Source organism: Cetorhinus maximus, chromosome 5 (genome assembly GCF_964194155.1).
Source record: "Cetorhinus maximus chromosome 5, sCetMax3.hap1.1, whole genome shotgun sequence".
In the NCBI taxonomy this organism is placed as follows: domain Eukaryota; kingdom Metazoa; phylum Chordata; class Chondrichthyes; order Lamniformes; family Cetorhinidae; genus Cetorhinus; species Cetorhinus maximus.
This window is the reverse complement of record NC_135883.1, coordinates 91,219,481-91,231,607: the sequence shown is the minus strand read 5'-3', so window position 1 is coordinate 91,231,607 and position 12,127 is coordinate 91,219,481. Positions and strand designations below refer to the sequence as shown.

Below are 12,127 nucleotides of genomic sequence, written 5' to 3'. Positions count from 1 at the left end.
CAACACTAAGGTCAGCAACATCGTGGGGAAGAAATGCAGGAGACATCCTTCTGCAGAGAAAAACCTCACACTCCATTAAAATAAAACTTAAGTTCACTCATCTGCTTCACTAACCTTATAACTACTCATCTACTACCATATCTCTTCACACATGGATCAAGAGAACTCCTTGAAATGCTCCCTAGGAGCCTTCTCATTTCCAAAGTTAGCTAAGATGTATGCTTGCACATGAAACACATGTACCTGTTCTTTGGAAGTGTTGGCAGTGATAGTGCTCTGAAGTTCCCTCTTTGGCATCTGAAATGATAATGCAAGAAAGGAAAACAAAACAACACTAAATAAAACTCTTACCTAACCCCAATGAGCCATATTCTCAACTCCCTCAATCACAATGCCATTGTTGTAAAGACTTTCTCCCTCTGCCCAAACCTCACTCTACCTGAAAATTGTTAACATTGTACACCTCAATATTCTGAAAATAAAGTGGTTCTGCTCTGTGTTTGACATATTTCTGTATAAACTTTCAATAACTGAAGAATGTTCTATTTTCAGTTGTTAAATGAATTGAAGACCATTAGTTTTACGACAGAAGATGGGCAATTTGAATTTGACCGTTCAGGAGATTCCTCAATTGGGTATGACATAATCACATGGACAATGGTGAAAGGTTCAATACAGTATGTCAAAGTTGGTAACTACAATGTGGTGAAACGCATGATAAGAATCAACAATAACTTCGGGAAAACAGCAAAGGTGATTTATTCAAAATAATTCAGAAATGGATGTGGTTGTTCTGAGTTATACTTTTTTTCTGTACATTTTTAAAAAAATATCTAATATAAAACAATTTGTATTTGGGCTTCAGGTTTTAATGTCAGGGAGTGGGGATCCAACCAGGGGAAGGGTATGTTGGGGTGATTGAGAAGGGGACCAAGGTATTGCAAAGGAAAAGGCCCTTTCAGAATGTTGAAAGAGGGGGAGTTGTGTAGGAGGTGCCATCACATTGGAGGCGACAGAAATTGTGGAGGATCATCCACTGATTAAGGAGGCTGGTGGAGTGGAAGGTGAGGACAAAGGGAATCCTATTATAGTCTGGGAAGGTTTGCAAGGGGTGAAACCAGGAGTGTGTAAAATGGAACAGGAATGGGTAAGGACCCTATTGGTCATGGTGGGGAGGACGGGAGTGTTTGGTTGAGGAAAAAGGAAGACTTAGCAGAAATGTTAGTAGGAAGATTTTTTTTCGTTCATGGGATGTGAACGTCACTGGCTAAGCCAGCATTTATTACCTATCCCTAATTGCCCTTGAGAAGGTGGTGGTGAGCTGACGTCTTGAACTGCGGAAGTCTATGTAGTGTAGGTACATCCACAGTGCTGTTAGGAAGGGAGTTCCGGGATTTTGATCCAGCAACAGTGAGGGAACAGTGATATATTTCCAAGTCAGGATGGTGAGTGGCTTGGACGGGAACTTCCAGGTGGTGGTGTTCCCTTGTGTCTGCTGCCCTTGTTCTTCTAGATGGTAGTGGTCATGGGTTTGGAAGGCGCTGTCTAAGGAGGCTTGGTGAGTTGCTGCTGTGCATTTTGTAGATGGTACACACGGCTGCCACTATGCACCAGTGGTGGAGGGAGTGAATGTTTGGGGGTGGGGTACCAGGCAAGTGGGCTGCTTTGTCCTGGATAGTGCCAAGCTTCATAAAATGGACAAAAAAGTTATTAACAATATAAGCATGTACTGGTTTTGCTGTTGGCACCAATCAGATATCATGCCAGTCACCTAAAATCAACCATAAGATTGGAATCTAATGATAGGACATGAAAAATGACAATTTGGAAATAAAACTCCTGTAAATTTGCAACATTGAAATTTTGAATTCTCAAACAATACAAAGTCAAGGAAGGAAATAGAAATGAAACAATAGGAATGAATAAGTTAAAAAATCCAAAAGGTAGAACGGTGCCAGAATAAATAAAATATGCTACCCACAAAATTAAACAAGTTAACTATTTACATAATTTGAATCGTATACCTGATATGGTATAACATATTAAGTTATGTAATGGGGCAAATACTGACAGTTTCACTTATTACCAACACAAAATCCCAACCAATCTTGCCCAACATAGAAATCTGACTAGTTTGTCCTGAATTGTTGGAAATATGTTGCAATGGACTGATGCTACAAACTTATATCATGAAAGCATAGTCATTCTCAAAGGGTAAAATTTTCAGCTCGGCGTGCATCCCAACGTTATCTCACACTTGTGCGATATTTCGGTCAGTGGGCGCCTGCCGGAATTGGCAGCACACCCGCTGACAATTAAAAGGCCTATTAAGGCCATTAAGAAGTTAATTAAAATAATTTTTCGCTGCCCATCCAACCTTAAGGTTGGCAGGCAGGCAAAAAGGCCAAGCGATCTTTGCACTTTTTTGGAAACCTCAACCACGGGCGGGATGAGGTTTCCAAAAGCAAATAAAATTCAAATGAAAACTTTATTTTTTTATTAATAACACGTCCCTGCTCTATGTGACAAAGTCACATGAGGGGACACGTTTCATAACATTTATAAAATCTTTAATTTTTTCAAAATCAGTTCATCTCCCTGAGGCAACTCTGTGCCACAGGGAGATTATGAAGCACGCACTTGCGCTCATGAGTGAAGGTTGCGCTTGCCCAGCTCGCCCTCCTCCCCCCACCCGCACAGGCAACGCTGAGCACTGCTGCTCGCGTTTCATGCTGGGCAGGCCTTAATTGGCCCGCCAGTGTGAAATTGTCTTCCGGCCCGATCGCGGGCGGTAGTTGGCTTCCCAAACACTCCTGCCCGCCCTCGCTGAGCCTGCTTGCCAAGGGCAAAATTCTGTCCATAATATTATTGTGATTTGTTGTAAAAGTAGGTTAATAGCGGTGTTTGGATAGTTTCTGTGTGTGTGTGCGGGATTTAATTGAATTGGAGACAGCTGGTCTGGAGGGTTTGACTCATCAAAAGAAGCTAGGTTTGAAATGCTAAATATGTAAACATGGCTGAAATCTTAGAATGTAACGTGAGGAGAATTTGCATTTTTAGATGAATCAGGGCAGTTGGAGTTTCAAAGAGATGATACGCTGTTTATACCTAGCCAGAGAAGCTAGGCCAAGCAATGTGTTTATTTTTCCCAATGGTTACTGACAATATTAGCACCATGAAAAGTTTATACTATGGGAAAGACATATGGGAAGAATGGAATTTACATTAAAAGGGAGAAACATGTTTAAAGGAGAATGAGACTATGTGTTAGCAAAGGCATTGTAAGGCCTAACAGATGTGTGAGAAGCCTCCAGTATTTGTGCATTAAGCCTGCTGTCTGCAGAAACAGAAGCTGGGAAAAGCCATTTTGAATTCTACTGTCCAGGTTGTCATGTTGACTTGCTTGGATATGTTTAAAATCTATTTTTATTTACTGTTGCCTTAACAGAGGTGTAACTGGAAGCAAAATTAAGTAGGAGCTTTAGGAGTTATTTTAATAGTAATTTGTAGACCTATGTATGTGCTTGAAATCTTTTCTTTTGTTAATAAATGTTTAATTTAGTTTTCTAAAAAACCTCTGAAGCCTTGGTGGACTTATTACTTCTTAATTCAGGGCACACATCTTCAAATAAATACAAATTGCGAAACTGTTGTGATCACGTGATCAAGTTTCGCTCCTGGATTTGATCCAACTGACACACATCATCTGCTGCGTCATAACACTTGGGTGAACTTGTTTCACATAGACTTGATGACTGTTAAAGCTTTTCATTCTATTTCTTGCCTAAAAGTGATTTAAAAGCTGGTACCATAACTGAGATTAAGTTTTTCCTATCCATTGCATCACTATCCCTCTGCACCACAGCCCCTTACTATTTTGTTTTTCGCTACCTTTGCTAGTGTTACATTAGTCTTTGTTCTCCTAGGCTGGTTGTAGTGTTGGCTTGAGGTGGAAGCTTCAAAAGGTGCACTGTCAACAAAATTTTCAGTTATTCATGCATTTTCTTACTGTGTTTCTCATAGGTTGCATTCTCTAATTGCTCACGAACCTGTAGACCTGGAGAAATGAAGACTTTATCCAATAAAAACCCTTGTTGTTTTAATTGTAAGGTCTGCCTGGCAGGATTTTACTCCAGAAAAAATAGTAAGTATCAAGCGTGAGACAGTAGGGAGAAAATCTAGCAGAATTCATTACAAATATAAAGATATATACAAACAATGGACTGAACATGAGATTGGACTTTCAGTTTGTAAAGTTACTTCTAATATTTAGTACCTGGTATCAATTACAATGCTATAATCTAACCATGGTCACAAAATAGTTATAAATCAAAAGAGCAAAAAATTGAGTGGTTGGATTGTATTTTGAACTCCAAAGTTCAGTATTAAAATCATTATTGATACCCATTATTTTTATGTATACGAACTTGCAGATCTCATTTGGCCAGTGAGCCAGAGGTTATGCAGTTTTAAGCAGGAACATTGGGGTGTGGAAGTGGAATAGCGGTGCACCCTGCACTAAAAGGACATGGAAAGAAGTTTGTAAGAGATCTCTAAGATACAGTGAATTCATTTCTTTTATTGATTCTGAAAAAGAATAGGGTGAGGCTTAAAAGCAGCAATGCTTGTATGGTCTGTGAATGACTCTTCTTCCTGTCATACTTCAAAAAAATCTAAGAATAATAACCATAGAAGCCTGCTGAGAGCTATAGTTTGCACCTTGTTGAAGATTTCAGTCAACAATTTGTGAAGCCCCAAGTATATCATGGGGCACAGAAAATCCTATTGAATAGATAAGTTTGGTCACTGTTTTTTCAAGTCTTTTCATCATGTTTCAAAACTTATTACCTATACTAAGTATGTCACCTTAGAGACAGCTTAAGAGGGTGGTTGAAAGGATTTTTAAAAAGCGTATGAATTAATTCAATTTCAACATTGAGTTGAACAATATCAGATCAGAACCTCAGCTTCCATTTTATTTTGTGTTTTCTGGTTTTGTTTTTAGACCGCAGCTGTTGGTAATAATTCTACATTCCAATTTATGTCTCCACTAAACCCATCATTTGTTTCTGTTTGCCCCATTACCAACTCCTTTTGCCTTCCACCCCATCACAGACCTCCCCTTTTATTCTATCCCTCCCCGCTTTTCCTGCCTGTATACTTGCTTTAAACCTATGACATTCCTAACCTTTTTCGGTTCTGATGAAAGGTCAACGACCTGAAACATTAACTCTTTTCTCTCTTCACAAATGCTGTCAGGCTTGCTTAGTATTTCCAGCATTTTCTGTTTTTATTTCAGATTTCCAGCATCCACATTATTTTGCTTTTTTATTTGAAATAATTTGACTCGTTCCCCCTTTTTTACATTGTTTGTAGCTTGTTTTTATACGTACTTTGTCTGGGATTTTCCACCCGCCGCGAGAATCAAAAATTTGACAAACTAGCAAAAGGTCTGCTGACTTTGAGTGGGAATTTCCGGTCCTGTGACGGGTGGGACCAGAAAATCCCACTCTTAGGGCCGAATCCTCTGCCTGTCGGGCGAGCTGGTCGGGAGCGGGCACGGGCGGCGAAAGAGTACTGAAAACTCCCTGAGGCACAGAGCTGCCTCAGGGAGATTAAGTACATGTTGAGACTTTTTAATAAAGAAAGTAAAAAAAATCATCTACACATGTCCCCTCATGTGACAGTGTCACATGAGCTGGGAGATGTTTATGAAATGAGCAAAATTTATTTATAAATTTAATAAACCCTTCCCACCCATGGATGAGGTTTCATGAAAAACGCGTGGGCCGCTTGGGCTCCTCGCCTGCCCATCAACCTTAAGGTTGGACGGGCAACGTTTAGAATTACTTTAATTAGTTTATTAATAGCCTTAACAGGCCTTTGACAGTTCGGCGGGCGCGCAGAAGCGCCTGCCAAATGGAAGACCTGAATGACGCACGGTGACGTTGGGGCACACACCCGACGTCACCGCGCGTCATTTTATGTGTTGGCATGCAGGGCCCGCCCCCTGCTCGCTGGTGTGAAAATTCTCTCCTTAGTCTTTTTTTAAAATCAATTTCTCATTGGCATTTTCTTTTACCACTTAATATAGTTTGTTCCTGTTTTATAATTATAAAATGGTAGTCAAAATATATGTTGAATAATAGAAAAAGTGTGACTGAGATATATTAGAAACTGAATGCTAAGTGCAAGACATTTATAAATTCATTTCTGTGGTACATATAAATGAGAAATGTTTCTGTTGTCTGTGGAGCAACATAACTACCAAGAGCAGCTTTTAGTTGGGAGATTAAGGCCAGAATTTTCCTGCCCTGTCGGCGCAGGTGTCATGGTGGGTTGGGGGTGACAATATGACAAGAAGGCCAAAAATTGGTTTCACGCCGTCGTGAAACCAGTTTGGGATCGTCTGCTAAACCCGTCAATGGCGGGCCATGTTTCCCGCTGCCCCACGTAGGAAGCCTAGGCCAGAATTTTTCCCTCGTTGGGCGGGCTCGGCAGGAGCGGGCAAGGGCAGTCGGGAAGCCAACCGCTGCCCGCAATTGGCTCTGCTCTGCGATTTCACACAGGCAGGCCAATTAAGGTCCGCCCTGCGTGGATCACGAGCGGCAGCGCTCAGCGCTACCTTTGTGGGCAGGAGCAGGAGGGAAAGCGGGCCTGGCTGCCTCAGGGAGATTGAAGTGCTTTTTAAAAAAAATTAATAAAGATAGCAAAAATTTTTTAAAAACGTTTCCCCTCGTGTGACTCTATCACATGAGCTGGGACATGTTTTTAATTCAAAAATAAAGTTTTTAGTTAATATTTATTTGCTTTAGAAAACCTTATCCCGCTCATGGATAAGGGTTCCTAAAAAATGTAAAGGCTGCTTGGCCTTTTCGCCTGCCTGCTCACCGTAAGGTTGGACGGACAGCGTTAATTTGATTTCAATTAGCTTCTTAATGGGCTAAATAGGCCTTTCAATTATCGGCGGGCGCGCAGCCGAATAAAACATCACAGGAGTGTGCAATGACGTTGGGACACACGCCCAACATCATCGTATGTCATATTACGCTCAAGCATTTTGGCCGTGCACCCACACGCCCAATGTAAAATTCTGGCCCTAGTTTCAATACGTTAGCATCTCATTATAAGTCCTACTTACTGGAATCATCACCACTGCCGCCACCTCCCAAGCTGGCGTGATGAGACTGATGGACCTCCTGCGGCCAGAGCGGGGGTAGAGGACATCACAGGCGGGTGTCCAGAAGGTGTCCCGGGGACGCATCACTGAATCGGGGGCCTGCATTCTTCTTAGCCTTTCGGGGCCATGTCTTCCCCAGTGCCCTCCTGCCCTGCAACATTGAGGAGTGTGCAAGCAGCTGTAGTTTAAACATGGCACCCTGCATGAGGAAGCGGTGTGGCAATGGTGTAGCAGGCAAATTGGAGCCTACTGGCCAGCATGACGGCCTGTTCCCTCTGACTGCATAATTAATGAGGTGGGAATAGGGAGATATGGCATGAAAACCCGTCATTGAGGCCGGCAGGTAAAACTGCTTTTCCCGCCCACTTCTGCACTTTGTGCAAATGTGGAATGATTCCGCCTTAAATGTCAGTGCAATCCATGCTCTTGATAGAGGCCAAAGTTTAGAAAAGTGATTAATGAATGTGGGTCATTACTTCAGATTTATCAACATTTAAGGGTAACCTGACCTTGTAATTTAAGAGAGAAGTGTAAGAATGTCACCGCTACAGTGATGTGGCCCTTTGTCTGTTCCAAGCTCCCTTTAACAGTAGCTACCTATTAGGAATGCAATATTTGTGAATGCACCCTGTAATTTGCTTAAACATTTATATCCTTCATTGGTTTGATATGTCATTTGATAATTTTATATATTTTTTGCTTCCTGCGCAGGAACTTCACCTGTTAGGGGTGCATTTCAGGGATTTTAGAATGTGCTCAAATTCTGAAGAAGCACTTCCAGTGCAGCTTCACACTGGTAACACAAGCTCACAAACTAGGCCTGTTATGTCAAAAATGCTGTTGTTACAATACGCCAGGTGGTATTTGCCAGGCTGAACAAATCCACAAGGGAAACTTGAGGCAGGATCTTCCAGTTGGCGAGCAGGGGCGGGGCCCGCTCGCCGACGCATAAAATGATGCAGGGTGACGTCGGGTGGAACTCCCGATGTCACCCCATGTTATTTCCATTTTCAGATCGGCGGGGGCGCAACCGAGTCGGGTGCACGCCTGCCGACCTGTCAATGGCCTATTAAGGCCATTAGAAAACCAATTCAGCTCATTAATGGACCTGCCTGTCCAACCATAAGGTTGGTGGGGAGGCCAGGAGCCCTGGCGGGCTTGTGAAAAAACATGAAACCTCATCCACTGGCAGGATGAGGTTTCATGACGGTATTTAAATTTTAATGAAAGATTTAAATAAAAGTTATGGACATGTCCCAACTCATATGACAGTGTCATATGAGGGGACGTGGCAGGGAAAATTTTTAAACTCCTTTATTAAAAGTTGAAAATCTGAGCCGATCTCCCTGAGGCAGCACTTAGCCTCAGGGAGACCTGTGCACTATTTCATGTGCAGGCGCGAAAGAGTGAGCTCCCAGCTGAGGGAATCCTCCCCCCCGCCCACACAGGGAGCACATAGCGCTCGCTGGTGGACATCACGCTGATAGGGAACCTGCCCGCTCATGCCCACTCCTGCTCTTCCCCCCCCAACGGGGAGGAAAATGTTGCCCTTGGTCACCCTATCACAATGGATTTACAATTTGTATTTATTATGAGAAGATTTGTGCACTGAATTCAGAAGAAATGGACAGAATTTAGCCCATGGATGGCGGGCGGGCCTCACCGGCTGGGCGATGGCTGGACAGCTGAACCCCGTCGCCAAAATGGGGCCCGCCGCCATTTTGAGTGGGCGGGCCAATTAAGGCCTGACCAGCTGCCTGCCCAACAGGAAACGCTATGCACTTCCTGTGCGGGGGGTGGAGGGAATCCCCATCTGTCAAAGTGCGCTCTTTCATGCATACGCGCGAAAGAGCGCACTGCTCCCTGAGGTAAAGTCCTGTCTCAGGGAGATTCGTGAGAGGTAAGTAAACTTTAAAAATAGATAAATATTAAAATTATTAACATGTCCCCCTCATGTGACAATGTCACACAAGATGGGACATGTTAATAATAAACACATAAAATTTATTAAATCTTTAAAAAACGGACATGAAACTTCATCCCGCCAGTGGATGAAGTTTCATTAATAATCTGCAGCCTGCTGGGGCTCCTGGCCTGCCCGTCAGCCTTAAGGTTGGCCGGGCAGGGTGTTTAATAAGGTTAATTAGCCTGTCGATGGCCTTAATTGGCCATTGACAGGTCGGCGGGTGGACAGCTGATTTCGCTGTCCGCCCGCCTTCGTGAATATTTAAAGGGACCAGGATGACATCGGGGGATCCTCCCGACATCATCCCGCGTCATTTTCCCCTCGGCAAGCAGGCCCCGCCCCCAAATCGCCGAGGGGAAAATCCTGGCCAATGAGTTCACTAACGCCTTTAGAGATTTTAAAAATTAAATTAAAACATTTGTAACAAAAGAAAAGAATAAACCCGTACACAAGATTACAATTGCATAGTTTCTTATTATTATAACAATTCCCAAAATTCCTAGTTAACCAGACTCCCAACTTTACATCTCCTTTAAGGCAACAGTCCAAAATAGATTTTAACTTAATAGAGACAACCCAGAAATGTTACCACAAGCACCCACTTGTGTTCTTCCAAAGGCTGCGAAGTAGCTAGAGGCTTTTCCCCGTGTCTGTTTCACATGGTGTACCTTTCAGATCTTACACAGCCACACCCCATAGCCTTCCAATCCTTCTTTAAATATACTTCTTCCTCATTAATCTGTAAATCCCATTGCTCCCCCATGTCTTTGGAATTTACTTTTCCCATAATATAAAAATCTTTTATGGTGTCATTATGGCCAGTATGTTTGGTAAAAATCAACATAATAACCTGTCTTATTTATCTTGTTAGTTGTAAACATCCTACCATCCCTTTGAAAACCAAATACCCCTCCACTTATTTTAAAATGCAAATTTCATTCACACCCTATCTGATGAGACTTTACCCTAGTTCACTCATTAACATTTTATATGCGCTTTTACACCAAACTCTTTTGATAATTTCAACCTTGTACTCTATCTGTCTCTAATTTAATTAAATCAGCCAAAGTCAGAACCATCCACACACACACATAAAAAACATAAGTCTACTTTACAATACCCCACAATAATATTATGGAAAATATGATAATTTTGTGACACTATTCTATAATATTCTTTCCCTACAGATTCTAATAACTGTGAGAAGTGCTCAGAGGACCAATGGTCTGAGGAAGGAAGCTCAACATGCCAGAATAGAACTATAGAGTTTCTTCAATGGAGAGATGCTATTTCTGTTGTGTTAATTATACTTGCTATTTTAGGAGTACTCAACATATTTGTAATACTCATATTATTCACAAAATATCTGGATACCCCAGCCGTGAAAGCTGCTGGAGGTTGGATGTCTTACATAATGCTGTTCTCACTTGTACTAGGTTTTGTCAGTGCTGTTTTGTTTATTGGAGAGCCATTTGAATGCATTTGTAAAATACGGCAACCACTTTTTGGTATAAGCTTTACACTTTGTGTTTCCTGTATTTTGGTGAAATCTTTTCGGATTATCCTCGCTTTTAGTTTTAATCTAACTATCCACAGAAGACTGAAGAATGTCTATAAACCAGTGCCCATTATAATTGTTACCACAGTGATTCAATTGGTTATTTGCTCAACATGGTTATCTTTGAATACTCCGAAATCTGTGCAATATAGAAAGAACCCCAAAATCATTTTGTTGTTATGCAACGAAGGTTCCTATGTAGCATTTGCTGTAATGTTAGGATACATTGCTTTTCTTGCATGTGTCTGCTTTGTTCTTGCTTTTAAAGGAAGAAAGGCTCCAGAAATGTTTAATGAGGCGAAATTTATCACATTCAGCATGCTTGTTTATTTAATTGTCTGGATTTCTTTTGCTGTTGTGTATATTAACATCGAAGCTAGCACCAAATATTTCCCAGTAATTGAATCGATTGCAATTTTAGCATCAATCTATAGCATTTTATGTTGCCATTTCTTTCCTGCCTGCTATATAGTTTGCTTCAAGAAAGAAAGTAACGTTGAGTCAAATTATTTGACACACGCAAGAGAGCATTTCAAAGAGAAAGGACACTTTGTGTGTCCAACTACCAATGTAAGAAGGATCTCTGAGATTTCTACTGCAGGTCAGCCTTCCACCTTGATTCAAACGGTGCCAGATTCTGAATTTGAATGTCAAGATAATCAGACAAACCAGGTCAAAAATTGCCAAAATCAAATACTTGAATCAAATTGCCTGAGAAAAAGACATAAAAGCTGGTAAAAACTTTTATGCTGATCGGGCGGGGGCGCACCCAGGCCGATCGGGCGTGAAATCACGCGAGATGATTAATGAGCTTAATTGCCCTCTTAATTGTTGGCGGGCGCAAAATTCAGAAGTGCGCCCGCTGACAATTAAGAGGGTGATTAAGATCATTAATGGTGCAATTGTCTGTCATTTCACATGGCCCATCTAAACTTAACGGTTGACGGATGGGCGAATCGGCCAGGTGGCCTTTGCATTTTTCAACAATCCTCATCCGCAGGCGGGATGAGATTTCTGTGATGAAATAAAATATAAATAAATTTCTGTGGACAGCATTTTCATAAGCTAACTTTTCAGGTGACTGATTATGCTGCATGGACACTTTTTTCAGCTTTTGAAACCTTTATTTTTGCTGTTTCAGGTCTTTATAGCTCCCTGAGACAGCTCCCTGCTTTCAGGGAGCTTTCTGTCAGTGCTGGCCTGCGCACACGTTGATGTAATCGCCAGCCCTCATCCCACCCCCCACCCTGGCAACCGTTAGTTGACCAGCCAGCCTGAAATCACGGGTGGGGGCCAATCGGGGTCAGCGGTCTGTTTCCTGGCCGATCCTGGGCCCGCCAATCATGCCTGCCCACCGAGCTGAAAATACAGGCCGTAGTGGAAAAGCAGTTTATTCCTTGTTTCAACCACTTTGATATTAACA

General features: G+C 42.0%; 1 protein-coding gene across 1 annotated transcript in view; it reads left to right on the top strand.

Annotated features, from left to right (window-relative positions):
* LOC144681123 (G-protein coupled receptor family C group 6 member A-like) overlaps positions 1-11,442 on the top strand; it is a 41,630-nt gene extending 30,188 nt beyond the window's left edge. The window contains exons 5-7 of the mRNA XM_078542853.1: positions 553-753; positions 4,024-4,144; positions 10,334-11,442. Coding sequence (XP_078398979.1) covers positions 553-753; positions 4,024-4,144; positions 10,334-11,442 — 1,431 coding nt within the window. The remainder of the gene's footprint in view (positions 1-552; positions 754-4,023; positions 4,145-10,333) is intronic.
* The last annotated feature ends 685 nt before the right edge of the window (positions 11,443-12,127 follow it).